Source organism: Muntiacus reevesi, chromosome 2 (assembly GCF_963930625.1).
Source record: "Muntiacus reevesi chromosome 2, mMunRee1.1, whole genome shotgun sequence".
NCBI classification, from domain to species: domain Eukaryota; kingdom Metazoa; phylum Chordata; class Mammalia; order Artiodactyla; family Cervidae; genus Muntiacus; species Muntiacus reevesi.
Genome location: NC_089250.1, coordinates 60155526 through 60176255, shown reverse-complemented (window position 1 = coordinate 60176255; position 20730 = coordinate 60155526). Strand labels below are relative to the sequence as shown.

The following is a 20730-nucleotide window of genomic DNA, read 5'->3' as shown; positions in this document are numbered from 1 at the left end:
CCCTAGGCACCACACACTAGTTTTATGAAGCAGCAACTAGTAACCCAAATCAGAGAGGAGAGTTACCAGAAGCTGAAAGACTTGCCCCTACCACCGTACTGGCAGGCAGCCAGGCCCTCTCGAAGCCATTCCACTCTCCTGATGAGATGCAAGGCTTCGACTGAGTTCTAAGCGGCTGCAGAAGTGAGCCAATTCCGAGACATGACGGTACAAGCACGTCACCACCACCAGACTGTCACCTGTCACCACAAAGCCCCCGACCTTGATTTCTCTACCCACACCTTGATCAGACAGCAGCACCACAGGATTACAGCTTGTTACTGCCCCACACACAAGATCTACTTTCTCCAATTCACAGGAAATGAATGGATACGTACTTTAATTAACCTTTAGTGTCAAAGGTCTTCTATCCACTCAGGCTCATCAACCAGCACCAGACCCCGTATCTCAGGCCAGCCCCACCCTCCCTGCTGCTTGCCACCCTCCCCGCAGATATCCAGCAATCTCTCAGGCAACCTCAGGCTCAGCGAGGCAGTGAGGATGAACAGTTGTAGAGGGATGTCACAGTTCACAACTGGATTCTCAAGAGAAAAGGAACCTCACTGCTCACATGGGATTTCTGCTTTCCAGTCCACATGGTGGATAATGGGTATGTTCACCACCTCACGCACAGGGCGTGAAGACCCACGACACCGACAAGTCATACCTTCGGAACCCACCTCACAAAAGAACTCTGCACACAGAAACGTCAGCTCCAACGCCGAGGTGAGGCGAGCCAATTTCTTCCCTTTCAACCTGACCTTCCTCCCAGCCCAGCGAGACGGCCGCAGAAGACGACAGAGACCACAAGTGCACGTTGTACAGGTTTATTTTTCCAAGACCACAGAGACATACAAAAGCAGTGCTTTCCCTGGCGGACCAGTTTCCAACTGTCCCCTCTAGTGGCCCCAAAGGTCACAGCAGAAGGAAGAGGATCAAACACGCTTGGGCCTCTGCTCCCTGTCTTTGGTAAACAAGACTTGAAGTTGACAACCAGGACTTGGCCAATACTGCACTTAAATCACCACTATGTCTTTGCCAACTTCCCACTCATGCTGCAGATGACACAAATGCCACACTGGAGGAGAAGTAGGGGAAAGACAAGACCTTTCAGATGAAATGAGGCTTGCTGAAGTCATACCAATTTCACAGCTCACACAGACGCACTCGCACAGGGAGACCTAAGTTCAACAAGGAGGATGCTCAACTCACAACTCAAGGTACAAGATAAGGCAGGAAGCAGGGAGGTGAGAGAGCTCTGGAGACATCTACTTGCTGGAAAGATGTTGGGAGAGAGACCGGAGGCTGGCACAGCTGTTTCTTCCTTAACCTGCTGTCACAGGTGTGTCCACTGGAGCCCTGTGGCCCCAGGAGAGTGTGGTCCCGGGTTTCCGCTGACAGGTGGTGAGCCTGGAGCTGGGAGCGGAAGGCCCACCTGGGGGCTGCCCAGGGCGCTGACCCTAGAATTCAGAAGCACTTAACACTGGTGGTGGTGATTTGTCACACACGGCAGCAAGCTGCCAGTGAAGGCTGGAGAAGAGATGAGGAGCAAGACGCGTCTGCCCAGCAACAAGTGGCCAGGCTGCCGGTGGCTCTGCACCTGCGGCAGGTCCACCGGTGACCGGACACCGGGACAACTGGCAGGTCGTAAGTCAATCGCTCCAACCCTCATGTCGGGCAGCACAGCACGCAGTGGCTCTGACACGGGTGGAGAGAAGTCAATTACACCACTTTAATGCAACGATGCTGAAGACGTGAAATAAGGGAGAGTCGTTCGTGTTCTTTGTACAATACATCCATTTACAGAATCGGCCAGTACTGTGTACAACATATAAATATATGGTAAAACATCAGAGGTGCATAGAGCATACTTACAGAAGCCAAAAGTTCACTTTATACATCCAAGGATAGAGTTAAAAATATAAAAATAAGAAAAACACACTGCTTTGAAATGTAAAATGACTTTCACATACACAGGTGTGTTGGAGATGCCCACTCCCACAGAGTCCAAAGTGATGCCCAAGGTGTTGAGCAGATGAAGTCACCTGCCAAACGTCTGGACACCTGACTTACAAGGAGGAAAGACAATCCTAGCCCTGACCTGTTGTCCAAGCAGGTCTATTCGAGGTTCCGAAAGCTCCTGCAGGCCAGTGGGTTATTCAGAGACAGTTAAGTCCCAAATTGGCCTCGGCAACAGCAACAGAACCGAAGATCAAACTGGCTCCATCAACTGGCAAATGACTGATTGTGACCCTGAGGTCAGCAGGTGCTTAAGCCCCCTGGTGGGCACTGCTGGGAGCTGCTTTAACCCTGTGCTGGCTTCTTCCCCATTAACTCCACAGAGGAGCAGCCGGAGGAAAGACGGAGGGGGCAGTGGAAGACTGACATTTCTACTCAGTTCGGGTAGGTTAGTGCCCTGGGTGAAGAACACAACCTTCTCGCTTCAGTTTCGAGGCCCTCCGAGTCTCAGGGAGGCTCCCCCACATCGCACCAGGCTCTGTCTCTGTGACGAGAGCTCGGGCTAGCCGGCCGGCTTTGGGCAGCGCAGCGAGCTGCCCTGCAGGAAACCCTTCCAGCAAGACCCGAAGGACCGACAAGTGGCCAAGAGGTTTTAGCACTATAGATTTCAGGGAGCGGCAAGACAACTCTTGCCTAGAGAGACAGTCTGTTTTATCAATGATATTCTGTATACAGATTTAAGATCCATCATTATCAAAATACACACACTAAATATACAACTTTTCCCATGGCCATAATTTATTATCTCACCACAAGGCACAATACACAGAGCTTTGAGGGTCCAATACAGTCATCATGACAGAAGGCGCCGCAGCCCTGGCACATGATCATGGCCTTCAGGCTGCAGGCGCACTGCAGCGAGATGCTCTCCACTGCGCCGCTGTCGGCGAACATCTGCAAGGACAGTGACGCGCTGCGGCTCGCCCCGAAGTTCGCTTTGTGGCTCAGCTGCACCACACTTCCGGCCAGGCCTTTGGGAAAGGGGGGGGAGCCGGAGGAATAATTAAAGCTGGTGGAACTTAGCTGGAGTTTGGAAAGCTTCCCATAAAACGCCTGCTTGATGTTGAGTTGGGAGGGGATGGAAGAAGGCTCCAGAGGCTGACTGAGCCCTTTCCCAGGCTCCCGGGGCAATTTCCAGAAGGGCAAATCAAGGACAAAGGGCATCCCTTGCAAATGATCCACCAGCTCCCGGGGACCAGACCCCACTGCCTTTCTGTTCTCTGCATCCACCTTGAGAGGTCCTCCACCAAGAGTCTTCTCGCTCTTGATGCTGCCAACAGAAGCAGGCGGTGGCTTTGGGGCCCAGTCTTCCCTGGCAGTCTGCACCCCATCAGACAGAGAGGTTTGGCCTGGCCCTGACTTCCTATTGGGAAAAGCAGGAGGGGCCTCCGCAGGCAGTGGTGTTGGCTCCACCAGCCGGGGGCACTGAATGGCTGCAGCCGCGTTCTTGGAGCCAAAGAGCTTCTTCCCTTGGCCTCCCGCACTGTTCTGATCCCCCAGGGCCCGACCTGCCTGATCAGGACCCGAGGAGACCGCCGCATTTGGAGATGAGAAAAGAGGGGCTCTCGAGGTAGTGAGATTTCCCGGACTCACACCTGGGGCAGCACTTGAAATACTGCACTGGGTCAGGTCACGGTCTTCCTTCTGATCTTCGAAACTGAAGGGAGGTAACTGCTCTTTGAAATCCACTTCTGCTTTCCCAGAGGCAGCCACTGGATTGGTCACTGGATATAGAGAGTCCAAACTCAGGGCGTTCTTGGACATCTTGAGGGGTGCCCCAGGAGCCTGGCTGGCCTCCAGTCGGGCAAAGCCGGTACTTGCTTCACAGCTCTCAGGTAGCAGAGACTCTGGACTGCTCTTGCCAACTTCACACCTGTTCTCCCCAGGATCCTGCAATGACCCCAGCCCCAGGGAGCCACCAGGGCTCTGCTCTGCTGTAAGTGGGAGTCGTGGGGGTTCGGGTTTGCTGCCGCCGTGGGCTGGAGGGAGAACCTTTTTGAGGGGCAAGTGGCCCTGCAGCAACTGCATCACCAGGGGGTTAGCAGCCTCCACTGAGGACACAGGCCTGCCCAGGGACACAGGCCTCGGCTGGTACTCAGGACTGGCCAGCAGCAGGGAGTCCGGGATCTTTGGGGGAACTGCACATACTCGAGACACCCAGCTCTGAGGAGCAACCATCCCATCTGTCCTGGTGACCAGATTCAGGTCACCATTCACCTTGGAGAGTGAGGCACAGCGGTTCCAATTGTGTTTCTCACCCTGCTCTACTGCTGAGGACCTCTTCGGCCCCAAGGTTTCACTAGGCTCAGGCTCACTGCTGTCCTCGGAGAAGTGGCCCTCAAAGTCAGAGGCAGTGTCTGTTGACTCGCTGTGAGGACTCAGAGCTTCCGAGTCTCCATTGATTCTGGGCTTTTCACCTTCCAGCTGTCTGCAGTCGCTGCCGCTGCTGTCAACACAGCCGGAGTGCACTGTCCAGAGTGAAGCCAAGTGGCCGGGGAGATCCAGACCCTCCTCCGCCTGGCTCACAGGTGATGCCGGGATGAGGGGGTCCACTTTCCCCCACTCTTCTCTGACCTGGGACTTAACGGATGGGACCTCTTCTCTGGAGTCGGGTTCAGGCTGTCCCCCTGCCTCGTCATTTGACAGGCCAGGCCTCCAAGGAGCAGCACCAGGGGAGACAGGAGCCTCCGTTTTCAAGTTTTCCTGTCTAGAAGCACTTTCCCTTGTGGGTGGGCCCGAGTCACCAAGTTCTGATTCATCATCAAATGGTCTGTCTTGCAGGCAACTGGCCAAGGATGATTCGGGGATGGAACTGGGGGTCATGTTCACAGGATCCTTCATGGTGGGATTACTGCCACTGTCTGGAGCCTGGTCAGTTCCTTCTTCTACTCCAACAGGCCCCGCCAGAGCCTGAACAGGACTATTCTCTGAGGGGACCGTAGGTGCTGGCTCCTCATCACCCCTTTCCCAGGCAGTGGTAGCAGACTCACATTCAGTTCTACCTTCTGGATGCATGACAAGGTGCTCAACTAACCTCTCAGGTTCCGGGACTCTAGAGGGCAGTGGGGGCAGAGCCTGGCATGGTGGGTCCCGAGTGGGTGCAATAGGGAGTTGGGAGGCATCTTCTAGACCGCTGTTGGGGCCATCTGGGACCCTCTGCAGTGGACAGCTTGTCTCCTTTCTGAGAGAAGCCAGGTCCTCTCTCCTGGCTCTGGACATGGCAGTTTCAGCCTGAGCATGATCCCCATTTAGAGGACAAGGCGGCAGTAGTTGTGTTCGCTGTAGATCTGACGCACACTCTCCAGGGGCACCCGGGGCTCCCCGGGGCTCAGGGTGGCCACGGGCCGCACCACCATCACCACTGCCGCCGCCTCTGCCGCCTCCCTCGTCGGTGGCCCCGCCGCCACCTCCACCCGGGCCACCCCCACCTCCGATGGCAGTGGTGGCCGCCTCTCGATGGCAGTGGTGGCCTCTCGCCCCTCGGACCTGCAGAGCACGGGCTTTAATGTCTGCAAGGGTCCTGGCACCAGTCCAGCCCCGGCAGGAGGACTCCGTGATGGGGACGATGCGGGGACATATCTGGTAAGTGGGCTGACCTTTAACCACCCAGGGTGGTTTGATACGTGAAAGTTGAATCTGCAAGAGAAGAACAGAACAGTTTTAATTGACTGAGTGCTCTGACCTAGAAACTATAAAGCTAAACTGGGACCCTAGCAGTTTAAAAGTTATGGCCTAGAGAATCAAATCATTTCATAGCTGTCTGAGACACCATTCTGAAAAGACCCTGCTCAAGGGCTGTTAAGTTCCACAATCTTAAATTTAATTTCTGGTGGGACAGTGCGAGTCACTACACAAAGAATCTACCACCACTTAGTAAAGAATTTTAAAACCCCTCAGGGTTCTGACCTGTAGAAATAATGGTGAACAACCAAGTGAGGAAGAGAAGAACCTTAGCCCTGGGCTATTCAAGTCTGTCTCAAGAACAGCTCTCTATAGAGAGCTCTACACTCTCACATAATTAGCACAAGGGCCCAGGGCCTTCTGTCCCTATAAAGGAGCCCCACAAATCTCCTGTCCCTCAAAGGCCAGGGTTCAGGGCAGCCAGGACTACACAGCCACCTACCCGGATGGGCGGGACTTTGGGCTCCTCTTTGGTGGGCTGTGGCTTTTCGGCGTGAACACTTTCAATTGTGTTACGAAAGGACTGACGATCTTCAAGCCGGGGCTTCTTTTCGGGAAAGGAGGCAGAGGTTGCCTGCTCAAAGGATTTCCTCTTCTGATCCTTGGGTTCCAGATCCACGGTCTCCTGCGGCAAGCTGGGAATTCTGTCTGGAGACGCGGAGACACGTGCTGGGTCGTTGGGACTGGGCTGGAGCCGGGAGGCCACAGTTTCCGCCGGAAATTCGGGACTCTCTGGGTTAGATGCTGCGGAGGACATGCCAGGTGGGTGGGGGCTGCCCACCCCTGTTGCGTCGGTCTTAGCCTCTCCGTCCTTGTGGAGGGGGATGTCTGGTGCCACAGACTGTGTGTCTTTAGCGATCTCTGCTTGTTCTGGCTCCTGTCTTTTGTACAAATTCCTTCGGGCTCTGGTTCGAAGATCTGGCCGAGAGCGTTTCTTGAAATGACCATCTCGCTGCCGGGTAGCTGGGCCACGCTGCGGTCGTGTTGATTCTGAGACATGCAGGTCACTCTTGATTTCAACCTCCTCCTGGCCCACATTCTGCTGCAATGACTCTTCTTTGGTTAAACCCAACCTGCAAACCAAAGTCAGATTGTCAGCTACAGAGCAAAGAGAGCACATCTACAACATATGACATACACTCAGATACTAGAATTCTCAGAACAAAACCAATCTGCATGGTAACCATACAAAATCCTATGTCAGCTTCCTCGCGAATGGCATCAAGTCAAATGAGAGTCACTGTGAACTCCAGTTCTCAGAAAACACAGCAACACGCACAGCTTTTTGAGAATACCTGCTTCTGCCCACCGCCCCCACGCCCCTCACCATCCCTAGAAGCTACACCACAACTCATAGCACCCAGGGCCTTACTTCTGTCCATAGTAGTCTTCGAAAAACTTTTCTTTCCATTGTTCCACTTTCTTTTCCTTCTCCATTTCTTGTCGTATCCTGACCTGCATCTCATGAGTGAATTCACCTAGAGAGAAACAAAACTTTTCGAGTGGCACATTAAGGAGATTAATGTCTGCCTCAGGAAAAGCCAAATCCTGCTGTTCTACCATGTCAGGAGTTTACAAAACAACACGTGGCTTTGGTGAGCTTGGAAATCATTTCCTACCCCTCACCATCTTCACGCCGGCTCCTGGCTCCCTCCCAGGCCTTCTCACGTCCCCCCCTTACTCAGGACAGAACTAACACGTCTATTATAAGGGAAACTGACTCCTCTCTCTAGGGTCATCAGTCCTTGGAAAGCAAGCAACACGCTGATCAAAAAAGCAAAACAAAACCAATCAACAAGAGAACCGTTCTTACTCCACACACAGGGAGAAGTTAACAGAGCAGGCTGAGACAGGCCTGCTGACAAGGTGGCCCTTGGCTGACATCTGGGAAATGGGATTTCAGGAGGGTTCCCACCCCCTAGCTGACAAGAATGGCTCACTGTGCCTAAACAGTTTATGCAAACCAGATGGCTTAATGGTGAGCACCTGCTTTCCTTTGGGGAATCTGGAATTCAGGTACGCACCAGGCAGAGGCTTCCTACATGATCAGCTCCCAATAAAAACATGAGGCACCGAGTTCTGGACGAGCTTCCCGGTGGACCACCCTTCACTTACATGCTCACAACTCCCTGCTGAGGGAGCTGAGCCCAGCCGGTGGGACTTCGCTGGGAGAGGGCCTGGGAACCGTGCGCCTGGCTCCCCTCGTTTCCCTTTGCTGATTTTGGTCTGTATTCTTTGCTGAAGTAAATTACAGCTGTGAGGACAACTATGGGCTGAGTCCTCCAAGCAAATCAGCAAGCCGGGAGAGAGGTCCTAGGGTCTCAACTGGATACAGCCTCCCCCCAAAACTGAACTATGAGAAGCTAACCATCAGGACCTCCCTGGCAGCCCTGGTCACTAAGTAAGTGTTAGTCGCTCAGCTGTGCCTGACTCCTTGCGACCCCATGGACTGCAGCCCACCAGGCTCCTCTTTCCGTGGGATTTTCCAGGCAAGAATGCTGGAGTGGGTTGCCATTTCCTTCTCCAGGGGATCTTCCCGACCCAGGGATTGAACCCAGGTCTCCTGCACTGCAGGCAGATTCTTTACTGACTGAGCTACGAGGGAAGCCCAATATTTCTTTGAGCCACTTTTGGGGGGCGGGGGAGGGCACAAGAATACTGGAGTGGGTTGCCATTCCCTTCACCAGGAGACCTTCCCGACCCAGGGATTGAACCCGGGTCTCCCGCATTGTAGACAGACGCTTTACCATCTGAGCCACCAGGGAAGTGGACCCTGTGGTTAGGACTCTGCATTTCCACTGCAGGGGGAACGGGTTCAGTTCCCGGTCAGGGAACTAAGATCCCACATACTGTGCAGCCAAAAAACATTACAAAGAAGCTAATACTCATTCCAAGCAACAATGTCTAAAAAGACAAGAGGACCTGGTGGAACTTAAAAAGCAGGTCAATGCCATGGTTACTGGAAGGAATAGGAGTTTATAGTTTTAATGATGAAGAGGCAACACAGATGAATATATATACACACGAAACAGTGAAAGCTAAAACACTCTTGAAGCTTCTTCAAAGCTATGGGGTACTATATCCACCACATCAATTAGAGGAAAGCCTGCCTTATACTTCTTGGAAAAAAAAAAAAAGATCATTGAAAACTGAGTGTTTGGATTTTAGACCCCAGGAGACAAGTGACACCACACATGGCAGGCACCTCTCAAGCCACTGGGATGAGAATGTCTACTAACCATCAGCCAGGCGTTCCCTCCAGCTCTGAGCTGCGTGAGTGAAAAATTCATTGTTCAGCGCACTGCTGCTGAGACGTAACAGGCCATCAGTCCCCACCTAGAAGGAATGAGGCCAAAAAAAAGGCACATGAATGAAAACAAACAATAAAGAATCTTAGAAAGAGAATAGAAGTTGGTGCAGAGAGCACAGAGAGGAAGCCTCCCATCCATACCTGTCTGTCTACTTCTGGCAGGAGGAAGAGGAGCTGTTGCTGGAAGTGGGACGGCAGGGCATGGAAGGTCCGCGAGTTGATCAGGGCCCGGAGGTTGGTGTTGACAAGAATGGACCCAGGCGTCTCAAAATCTATCTCTTCCCCTCTGTTGCGCTTCATTTGACCTGTAATTTTTCAAGCCGTAAGAAACAAAATGTAGATTTTCAGCTTCTTTAAGCAAAAAAGCTAATGCCAACTGAGGGAAAATTTTGGTGGCAGCACCCAAGCTACCCAGAACTTATCTGCACACATTCTGCTCAATCATCCAGTCTAGTCTAACCTATTGGCTACCATCGAACTTCAGAGAACACTTGGGCTGGCATTACCTCAGACAAGACTCTGTAGCACATTGTGTCACTGCCTGAAGGGACACTCTTCCCAGAGAAACTCAGGCCAGGGGCAGACTCTGAGCTTCCCTCCCAAAGCTGGAGAACAGGCTCCACGAAGTCAATGGGAGAAATTACGGAAGTTGTCTAAAAGCAAACCCAGTGAGTGTCCTACAGAAAAATCTGCAGAAGTCTTCTGTAAAGGGGCTGGAGCGGTCTAGCCCTCCATGCAGAAAGGTGGTAAGAGTTGTTAAAAGTCCACTGAAATGTCAATACCTCTCACAAAAGCTTCTGCCAATGGGATACAGACTAGTGAGACTGAAATGGAGCACTGCTGAGGAGCTGGAGAAGCTGCAGGACAGCAAACCTTGCTGCCACTGGGGCAATGGCTTATTCTCATCCTCAGAAGCCAAGGTTAGTCTTCCTAATGGTTTCATGGGACCCTTCTACAAAAATCCAGCATGTGGGCTTTGAGACACAAAGCCAGAAGTAGCAAATGTCATACTGGCCTTGCTAAGAGCACCACTGGGGATAGGGGGTGCACGCTACTGAATTTATTTGCATGCCCCAAATGGATGGCTCCCACCCCACATACTAACTAGGTTATAAACAACGGCATCTGATGGAGACTACAGATGTGGAGAACAAACTTGGTAGGATGCTGCCCAAGAAAGAAAACAAATGCTGGAATGCTCCACTGAGAAGTTCACTCACTTGAGCACTTTCTGAGCCATATCAAGGCAGGTAAAGGCTAGGCCCTTACAGGGACATACAAGAAGCACTGTAGCACCATCTGTGCCCACAGGGAGTCCTTTCAGTCTAGCAGAGAAAACTCTCTGTGAAATAACCAAACTATAAGCTGAAAGCCAAAGAAAATAAGAAAAAAAACAGAGGGCCACCAAAGAAGTAAAAACAAACCAAAGAAACTACAAAGGAAGTGGAGCAGAAGACATCAGCATCTCTAGGCCTGCGGGGGCCCCTTAAAGGCAGGGAAATGAGCGCCAAGCCACTCACCTGTGGCCGGCTTCCGGAAGCCTCTCAGGAGCGGGGCAGGGTCCCGGGCGAGCTCGGCCTGGCCACGGATAGCAGCACTGCCCAGGGCCGGAGAGCCGCCGCTGCTGCTGGACGGGCTGCCGCTCTCGCCATCGGCGTGGCGGCCCGAGAACCCTGAAGGTACAGCATTCCACGGGTCAAGAGCATCACGCGCCGCGCCCACGGCTCTCAGACAAGCTTACTTCTCCCAGCTCTCCCTGAGATGCTGCCAGCAATACCGGTGCTTCCATGGCCCAGCCTGGGGCTGTCAGAGATCACCACCTCCTGGTCTGGCTTTAAAATATCACGTAAGAATGCCAAACCGCTGTCTTTAGTTTGCACAGCACTGCACTTTTACCAAGCACCTGCACTCGCCTTCACCGGACCCTCACGACCGCCCCGTGAGGCCAAGGGGAGGGCGCCCAGCGGAGCCCGCACCAGAACCTAGGTCGGGTCTCACCACCATGGTGCGCCGCCTGTCCTCTAGAGGAGGGCTCCTGACTGTACTGGCTCGGCACTACCTAGGCCAGAAACTGCTGCCAGAGGCAGGCAGGCCCCAGGACCTGAGGAAGGAGCATCACAACCACAAGGTGACACGTACCTGATGCTGATTCCACGTGGGCCCCGTTTACCTTCAGAGGAGTCAGGACAACTCGAGGCAGCATTACCCCTGTCTTTTTCTTCTGCTTGTTTGCCTGTTTCCCCAGAGAGAACACAAAAGCAGCCTGGGTCGCCTGCAGGTCACACCAGCTGTCCGTCTCGGACCACTGTCTCCCCCGCTGTCGTGTAAAACAGAATCAGCGTTCAACCAGTAGGGGCTGCTGCCAACAGCAGCAGTGACTCGGGCTCTGGAGCCAGGTGCCAGCCACCATGCCAAGCATCATCCCATACTGAAAAGAAGGCACTGTTATCCCCAATTTACAGATAAAGAATCTACCCAAAGTTAGTGAGTGGTGGGCCACAATTCAACCTACTGACTCCCAAGCTCATGTTCTTTCTCCCCACTGTTCTACTTCTCCCTGGATGTTCCCAGGTTTTTCATAAATACAAACTAAATCATCCATCCTCAGTAAAAAGAAAAAACAAACTGCTCTCTTCTCAGATCTACTGCCCACTTTCCAAGGCCCACTGTTAAATGATACTAACAGGTGGAGACCAAAGTGATTTTCTCCACACTTCAACACGCTCACTGAACATAGCAGGAAGAGTTCTATCTTGTGCCTGCCTCTTTATCTACCCAGCCCAGTCACCAAGCACCCCCACCTGTGAGGAAGCTCTGTAGCTGTCCTTGGGGTTGGAAAGAGGCCGACTCTGAGATTCCGTAGAACAGGAAGCATTAGAAGATGTTTCATCAAGAGAAACTGGAAGAGAGGGAAGTAAAGGCTAGTTCCCAGCTCAACTGTTTGTGGCTCTTCACCCATCTTGTCAAAGGCACTTACCATCGTTTTCACCACTCACAGTGCTGGTTTCATTAGACCCACAACTCTCCACATCAGCTGTGTCCTCTGGCTCCTCTCCCTCCACCACGGCTGGACTGCGAGACCACTGCAAGGCATCCTTCTGTGATAACAAGGCACGACTCAGGTGAGCAAAACCCTACAGATCCTACAAGCGCAGCAGTCATTCCTAAATGTGTACTGCTTGTGCAGAAGCAGGATTTAGAATACTGATTAAATTCCCATCCCTTTCTAACTGACCTCTTTCTTCGAAAGTTCTTTTCATACATACATCAAGAAATTTAGATATAACTTTGCATCTGATCATTCATTAAATATTTATGAGGTGCCTCCTATAAACTACACCATGCTAGTTTTGGGGTGGGACTGAGGAGAGGAGTCAGAGCCCTGCCCCCAAATGAGCAGAGGAGAAAGTCCAAAATGCAACAACAGAAAACACAGGGAAACGAGAGAGCAAGGGCGGCCCGGAACGGGGGCACCTACTCACTGGGCTGGAGCAGAGGGCCAGGGGTACAGAACAGGGCTGAGGACCAGGAGGGCGAGGCTTCCCGGGAGACGGGTTGGGGGGTACAGAAAAGGGCTGAGGACCAGGGGGGCGAGCGTTCCCGGGAGACGGGTCACTTCAGCTGAGTTTTAAACAGCAGGCACGTGGGAAACTGGATGTGTGTGCAGGACAGAGGCAGCAAGAGGGCTGATGACTGTCATGACACAGTGCTGAGGGATTAAGATGGATTTATTTTACAGTCTCTGAAGGATATTAATCAGGAGAATGATCTGAGTTTTAGGAATTTCATTCCATTAACCATGGGAAGCCTGGAGGCAGGAAGAAGAGTTAAGACTATGACAGAAAGCCCTAGAAAAGGATAAAGATCTAAAGTAAGACAGCGGGGAAAAGGTCAGAGTGTAGAGGAGAGCGCCACTCCAAATTTCATCTCCTAACAAACATTTCTTCCAACAGTGTCTGTTGTAGAGTCTCAAATCAATATCCATTTCCAAGGAAAACTTAGGAGCTATCTTGAAACCAGGAAGGAGTATGAATGAATACGGGGGGTGGGGAGGAGGGGGAGCAGACAGACTGGGGTAGGGATGCCTTCTTTGAATAAAAGTATGTGAAAAAGAATAGGCAGGGCTTCCTGTGGGGCCCAGGGGGTGTGCATTAGGCGCGTGACCGCTGACGGCCATAGCCGGTCCCGGGGCTGCTTCCCACCGCCTGGGTGTCTTGTCCGGAGCTGGGGCCTTAGGCTTGGCCTCCTACGGGGCGCGCGGAGCCCAGTTTCTGGATGCCCATGGGAAGGAGCTCTTTGACAAGTCCAACAAACGCCGCTTCTTACACAGCCTGGCCCTGTTAGCGGTATCCCTGTGTAGAAAGCCCCTCTGGGCTGGGTTACTGCTAGCTTCTGGAACTACCTTATTCTGCACCACCTTTTACTACCAGGTTCTGAGGAGAGACCCCAGCTTCCAGAATTTGACTCCTGTGAGAGGGAGCCTGCTACTCTTCGGCTGGCTTGCCTTGGGCTCTTTGAGCTTTCTTGTGTTTTAACTTCTGGGTACTTTTTTTTTTTTAAGAATTGGAGCAGGAAGGAATTAAAAGAGAAAGGCCAAAAAAAAAAAAAAAAAAAAACAGGCAAAATCACGATTCTATCACTTAAAAACATGTCATAAATTTACAAGGGAAACCCACAAAATTCTAACTCATTAATTCCATGGGTCCCTTGATCTATTATATAGTAGACTTTACTTATCTGCAGGTTTCTTTAACCTTCCATGATCAACCATGGTTGAGAAACATTAAATGGAAAGTAACAGAAATAAAACAATCCATCAGTTTCAAACCGCCCACTGTTCTGAGTAGTGGGGTGCAATCTCATGCTGTCCAGGTCTGACTCCCACCTGGAAAGTGGACTGTCTCTTTGTCCAGCATATCCCGCCCGTTAGTCACTGGGTGGCCACTGCAGGTATCAGATCAACAGTCATGGTTATTGCGGCACTTGTGTTCAAGTAACTCTTATTTTACTTACTAATGGCCCCAAAGGCAAACACAGTGGTGCTGGCACTCCTTACTCTGTCTGATTTAAACTTTTTATTGTACCTAATATAAAAATTAAACTTTCCCATAGGCAAGTATTTTTAGGTATATACAGAGCTAGGTACTATCCACAGTTTGAGGCATCCACTTGGGGGGTCTTGGAACATACTCCCCACCAGACAATGGGGGACTACTATAGTAAGTCTTCATCAATTTATTTTCATGAATTTAAGCCAGTATCATTCTGACCTAAATTAATAAAAACAAAATGGCTTTTTATATCTTTATCTCTTTTCCTTATCAGCCATAAATGTGCCTCAAGGATCAAAAGCTAGAGTACTTTTAGTATTAATCTTGCAATTATGCTTATCGGCTGCCATGTTCTTGAAATAATGCAATAAATTTATTCCCTCAATCATACAGGCAAACTAACACAAAATACTCAATTTAATGGAGAAAAGAGGTTTATTAAATGTCAAAACTGACCCCAAAACTCCAGTTCTGGCAAAAGTGTAGGGAAATCACACATACTGTTGGTGAGTGAAAACGGTACACACAGGTTCACATGCAGCCAGTGAGTCCAGAAATCTATGAGCAAAAATCTAAAAATGAGATGCTTTTTAACCCAACACCTCTAAGATTCACACAGGACATCATTTTAAAAAGGAAAAAATCAATCAGTTGAACATTAAAATTAATATTCTCTGTTCAGCAAATAACTCCATTGATAGAGTTGAGGAAGAGAGCTCCAATGAAGAGCTTGTATCTAAACTGCCTAAGTCAATTAAAAAAAAAAAGCAACCCAGGGACTTCCCTGGCAGTCTGGTGGTTAGCACTCTGCACTTCCACTAAGGGGGCTCAGGCTTGATCCCTGGTTGGGGAACTAAGATCCCACATGCCATGAAGTGCAGTCAAAAAGAAAGAGAAAGAAAGAAGGAAGAGAAAGAAAGAAAAAGACAATCAGGAAGAAAAATAGGCAGACATAAATCAGTCACTATACCAAAGAGGGTATCTAAATGGTCAACGTTCACAGGAAAAGATACTGAACCTCACTAAGTAAGAAATACCCACCAAAAAAATGCAAATTAAAACCACAATGAAATGAAATCACATCCACAAGAATGGCTAAAATTAAAGTTTAACGATATCAAGTAGTGCTAATGAGGATGTGAACAAGGACACTGAAAATGGATTCAAGCATTTGAGAATGTAGTTTGGCATTATCTGACACAGTTAAAGATATAAACGTCCTATAACCCAGCAACGTCAGTCCTAGGTTTGAATTTCCTGGAGAAAGACATGCATGTCCACATCAGGAAGCATACCCAGATGTTCACGACAGCATCATCTGTAACTTCAGCTAGAAACACAGTGCCCATCAACAGAATCACTACATGGACTGATCGATGACTATACTGACCAATACTCAATAAACGGATATTACACAATAATAAAAAAATCAATAAGCTACAGCTACTTACAACATGAATGAATTGTATTGTGCTTATGTAGAAGAATGTCCTTGAATCAATGTACACCCCTTGTGTCCTTTTCCCTTTTTTAAAAAAAGACTGAGGGATAATTTACAAAGAGTGAAATGTATACCACCTGATTAGTTCTGACAAATGCATGCCAAGATACAGACCATACCCAGAACCCCTACAAGTCTCCTTTGTGCCCCTTACTAGTCAATCCACACAAACATTGCCCCTCCCACCCAAGAGATAATGGTTGTTTCAATTTCTACCACTAAAAACTAGTTTTGCCTGTTTTTGTTGTACGTGCAAAAAGAGCATGCGGGATCTTAGTCTCCTGACCAGAGACGGAACCCCTGCCTGCTGCAGTGGAAGCACAGAGTGGTTCACCACTGGACCGCCAAGGAGGCCCCTCAGTCTCATGTCTGTGAGTCATCCATGCTGCTGTATACATCACAATTCACTACAGCCTCAAATTTAAAGAAAAGCTGTAAGAATAAAAAGAGGACAAAGAACACCTGCCATGTAATTTTTACCCATGTTCACCTGTTAACACAAACAAATGTTTTTAAAATACAAATCTATTAGTTTGGAAGGGAACTGGCAAAGAGGCTAGTGATGGGGGTGGAGGGAACAATCAGCATTAATAAATAAAGTCAGATAAAATATTTTCCCATAAATCAAATGTTTAAAAAAAAATCTATACTGTCTCTTGGGGAAGACTTATTGATCCAAGGGTTGTTTAACGTGTATTATTAAAAGCTAAGAACATACCAGCTATTCAAGAGTATATTAGAATTCCTAACCAATGCACAGCAAAAAGAAACAAAAAGAACCTAGAAGAAATCAGAATATCATAATTTCTAAATAAGTATAATTAGCTACATTGAAGATCCAAGAGACTCCAAACTAGTATTCAGCAAAGATGTTAAGATTCAAAATCACATCAAAAAAAAAAAAAAAAAAAGCCAGTGATCCTAACATCAGCAATAATACCAACGATTAGAAAATGTAATTTATAACAAAGAACATAAGTTACTCTGAGATAAAGTTCACAAGAGAAATATATCCATTTTATGAAGAAGAAAAAACTATCAAGAAAGGTTTAAAACTGAAATAAATGGAAAGCTATATCATGTTCTTGAATGTAAGACCCAACACTGTAAAGAAGTCAATTCTCTTCAAACTGACTTAACAGATTCAATGAAATTCAATAATACTCGCAGCTGAATGTTTTTTTAGTAGTACTTGATTGTACAGGGACAAGCAATGGGCCACAAATAAGCAAAAGATATTTTCCAAAAGAAACAAGATAAGGGGCTCTGATTTTCAAAAAAAATAAAAATAAAGTTCTAGTAAATTAAAGGAGTGTGCTTCCCTGGTGGCTCAGACAATAAAGAATCTGCCTACCATGCTGGAGACCCAGGTTTGATCCCTGGGTCTGGAAGATCACCTGGAGAAGGGAATGGCAACTCCCTCCAGTATTCTTGCCTGGAGAATTCCATGGACAGAGGAGTCTGGCGGGCTACAGTCCATGAGGTTCCCAAGAGTCAAAACACAACTTAATGACTAACTACACACACAAATTAAAGGAGTAGATTAGCAGTGCTGGGGGTGGGGAAGGGGAGAATAGGGAATGATTGCTCAAGGGTGTGGGGTTTCTTTACAGGGAATGAAAATGTTTTGGAATTAGATAATGGTGATGGTTGTACACAGTTATGAATATACCAAAAGCCACTGAACTGTACACTTTAAACAGGTAAACGGTATGGTATGTGAGTTACATCCCAATAAACTTGGATAAAAAATTGCTTACTAAATTCAATACCTCTGAAAACATGAATAAATCTAATAAAAATTGGTAAAAATCAAATAAAGAATATTACAGTGTATAAAAAGGTTATAGATCCAAAGTAAAACTTCATCATTAGACAATGGTCTATTACTATGTTTTAACTTTCTTATGTGAACACTAAAGGAAAACTAAAACTAGCAAAAAGCAACCTGTGTATGCTTGAGAAAAGGCTTTATCCTTTTTTAAAATATCTAATGTAAAATAAGTTCTTTGAATTTGAAATCCATTTACATTATCACAAGCAATTTCAATACTACAGTTGTCAAAGAGAAAAGGAAGAGCTATTCTTTTGAAAATGAACACACTCTTTGAATTTAAAGAGAAGAAATTGTCTGAGATCTCACTAATGACAAAAAAGTAGTTTCCATCAACCAGAAATAAATTCCATCAACCAAAATAAATTGGTTGATGTGCCACTGATGGCTGCAAACAAACTTTCTAGTTGACAGGCCCATGATCCTTCCTTCCTCTGAAACCCCTGGGTCTAGATGTACTTTAGAAGTTAGGACTTTCTGAATTTCAGAATGGCAATGTATCATATTAACACCACCAGTAATCCATAATCACAGATGTTAATGTTTTTTGAATTAACACACATGTACATACCAAGTGAAATAAATAGATTTAAAGTGTCCTGTCAGTCTAGAGCAGAGATTTGCCACCAAATGAGTTCAGACAACCCAGGTTTTTACTACCAAATGAGTTAGGAATAAGTTTTTTCAATTCTCAAAATATTTTGTACTTCAGTACTGTTAATAAGGGATTTATTTAGCTGATAAGTCATGTCAGCCTCTTTTGCTACTCTATGGGCTATTATATAGCCCACCAACATCCTCTGCCCATGGGATTTCCCAGACAAGAACACTGGAATGGGTTGCCATTTCCTTCTCCAGGGGATATTCCCGACCCAGGGATCGAACCCAAGTCTCCTACATTGGCAGGATTCTTTACCACTGAGCCACCTGGGAAGACCAAACAAGGGATTACTAGACCACGGTGGATTCCCATGTAGCTCAGTCGGTAAAGCATCTGCCTGCAATGTTGGAGAGCTGGGTTCAATTCCTGAGTTGGGAAGATTCCCTGGAGAAGGAAATGGCAACCCACTCCAATATTCTTGCCTGGGAAATCCCACGGACAGAGGAGCCTAGAGGGCGGGCTATAGTTCATGGGATCCCAAGAGTGGGACACGACTTAGCAATAATTTCTTTTTTCTTTCTAGACCATTAAAAAAGCACTTCTCTCGATAAAAACTTTAAGACATTTAGAAGTTTTATAATTTTACTTTTCTCACCAATAGATATAACATATAAAGAAAATGTAATGAAAGATTTTTGAGCCCCTCACAGACCACCTCCATTTTACCCATTAAAAGATAGAAAAGTAGGATGTGAGGGCGATCTGGTTGCGACATCTGTCACCCCATTGATCACCAGGGTTGATTCGGCTGATCTGGCTGGCTAGGCGGGTGTCCCCTTCCTCCCTCACCGCTCCATGTGCGTCCCTCCCAAAGCTTCGAGCTCGGTCGAAGAGCATCCCTGATAGAGGAGGACCGGTCTTCGGTCAAGGGTATACGAGTAGCTGCGCTCCCCTGCTAGAACCTCCAAACAAGCTCTCAAGATAGAAAAGTCATCTCCTAGAAAAATGTCACACATTTGCATAAGAAGAGTACAAAAGTAGAAGGATGATCATTACAACAGTTTTACCATTACAGTTTGTAACTGGGCAAAACTGGTAAAAAATGTGAAAAATCTAAATGTCTATAACTGGGTACTGGATAGATAATACTGGTATGATATACTACTAAACGGTCGATAAGAGGAATAAAAAATACATCTATATAAACAAAGCACACATCTTTCATGGACACATATGAATAAGAAGGATGCACTTTAAACTGATGACAATCTTTGGTTGCTACTGGGAAGGAACAAGGGCCACAGGCTTGAATGGCATGAATAAGGGTAGGGTTTGGTGTGGAAATCAAAGGCATTTCCCACTTTCTCTGCACAAAAGCTGCAGCTCCCATTTAAACAGGGTGAAATGAACACACACACAGCTCTCTGCAAATTCCTGCAGCCTCATTTGGAATGGCTGTATTTTAAAAGGTAAAAACACACAAAGAGAAAGAAGGAAGAAAAGGCAGCACATGAGAACTATCAACAGAATTCTAGAAGATGAATAGCAAGAAAACAAGAAGTGACTGAATACTCAGCAAGGAAAGACAACTGAAGTCTAAGACTGCAGAAGGAAAAGTCACAATGAGCAAGCCAGTTTTACTGTAAAATCCCCACAGGGACAGGAATTAAGAGGTACCAGGAACCACTGCAGACAGAGGTGAGGCATGGGAATGAAAACAAGAGAACTGGCTGGAATTCTAAGTTAGACCTCTCAGATCTCCTCTCTGTCCCCAGTCAGGCAATACCCTCCTCTGGGTCCAGAAGAAAACAGGAGATTTATATTCTGAATGGACTAAATCAGAGAGGTTCTGGAATAGAGGGCTTCACACATGGCGCAGTGGTAAAGAACTTGCCTGCAATGCAGGAGACCAGGGTTTGATCCCTGGGTTGGGAAGGTCCCTTGGAGAAGGGAATGGCTACCCACTCCAGTATTCTTGCCTGCAGAATTCCATGGACAAAGGAGCCTGGCAGGCTACAGTCCCTGGGGTCCCAGAGTCAGACACAACTGAGCGACTAATGCTTTTCTGGAACAGAAGACAGTAGCTCAGGGAGTACGGAGAGAGTGAGGTACCACACTCCATAAGCCAAAGTATTAAGTCAAATAGCTTTCTCCTTCTCTCCAAACTAGCTCTCTCCTTCAACTCGACTCCCAAAGCTCTCCCAAGAGTGGCAGCCCTACAACTCCAACCCCGGCCTGCTCTCTGCTACCTGGAAAACGGTGACCAGCCGAAGAAAAAACACCTTCAAGGTACAGATAACGGGGGGAATTTAAAAAACACAATACACAGGTCCCAACTCGACGCCAGTGGACAAGTAGTGCCTGCAACACAGAATGTGTCAGTTTTCACCGAGAATGATCCGTCAAGGACCACCAGGTAAGTAAGCACTATGGCTACATGAAGTCTAGCAACCAAAACAAACAAGAGGAGGAACTGAAAGAAAACAGAGATAATGACGCTCCACAACAAATACCCTCAGAAAGACAAGGACGAGTACAAAATGCTACTTTAAAAAAATAAAATGAAGAAACATCTGAGAACATGAGCAATGTGCTAGTAATTTAAAATAATAACCCCCCCAAAAAATCAGCAATAACCAATAGGTTATTTCCCAGAGAAGTGACTCAGAAGAATAAGAGAATAGGCTGCATCAA

General features: G+C 47.9%; 1 protein-coding gene and 1 pseudogene across 2 annotated transcripts in view; one reads left to right on the top strand and one right to left on the bottom strand.

Moving 5' to 3' along the window:
- Positions 1–857: 857 nt before the first annotated feature.
- ASXL1 (ASXL transcriptional regulator 1) overlaps positions 858–20730 on the bottom strand; it is a 65525-nt gene continuing 45652 nt past the window's right edge. The window contains exons 5-13 of one of the 2 annotated variants that reach the window (XM_065921823.1): positions 12027–12147; positions 11851–11948; positions 11189–11282; positions 10570–10722; positions 9191–9354; positions 8979–9075; positions 7112–7217; positions 6182–6812; positions 858–5694 (exon numbers count right to left, since the gene is read on the bottom strand). In XM_065921823.1, coding sequence (XP_065777895.1) covers positions 2800–5694; positions 6182–6812; positions 7112–7217; positions 8979–9075; positions 9191–9354; positions 10570–10722; positions 11189–11282; positions 11851–11948; positions 12027–12147 — 4359 coding nt within the window. In that variant the 3' untranslated portion in view covers positions 858–2799. Of the gene's footprint in view, positions 5695–6181; positions 6813–7111; positions 7218–8978; positions 9076–9190; positions 9355–10569; positions 10882–11188; positions 11283–11850; positions 11949–12026; positions 12148–20730 lie in introns of those variants that run through there. The other variant, XM_065921822.1, reaches the window with a different exon arrangement.
- On the top strand, positions 13213–13622 carry LOC136159002 (transmembrane protein 256 pseudogene; annotated as a pseudogene).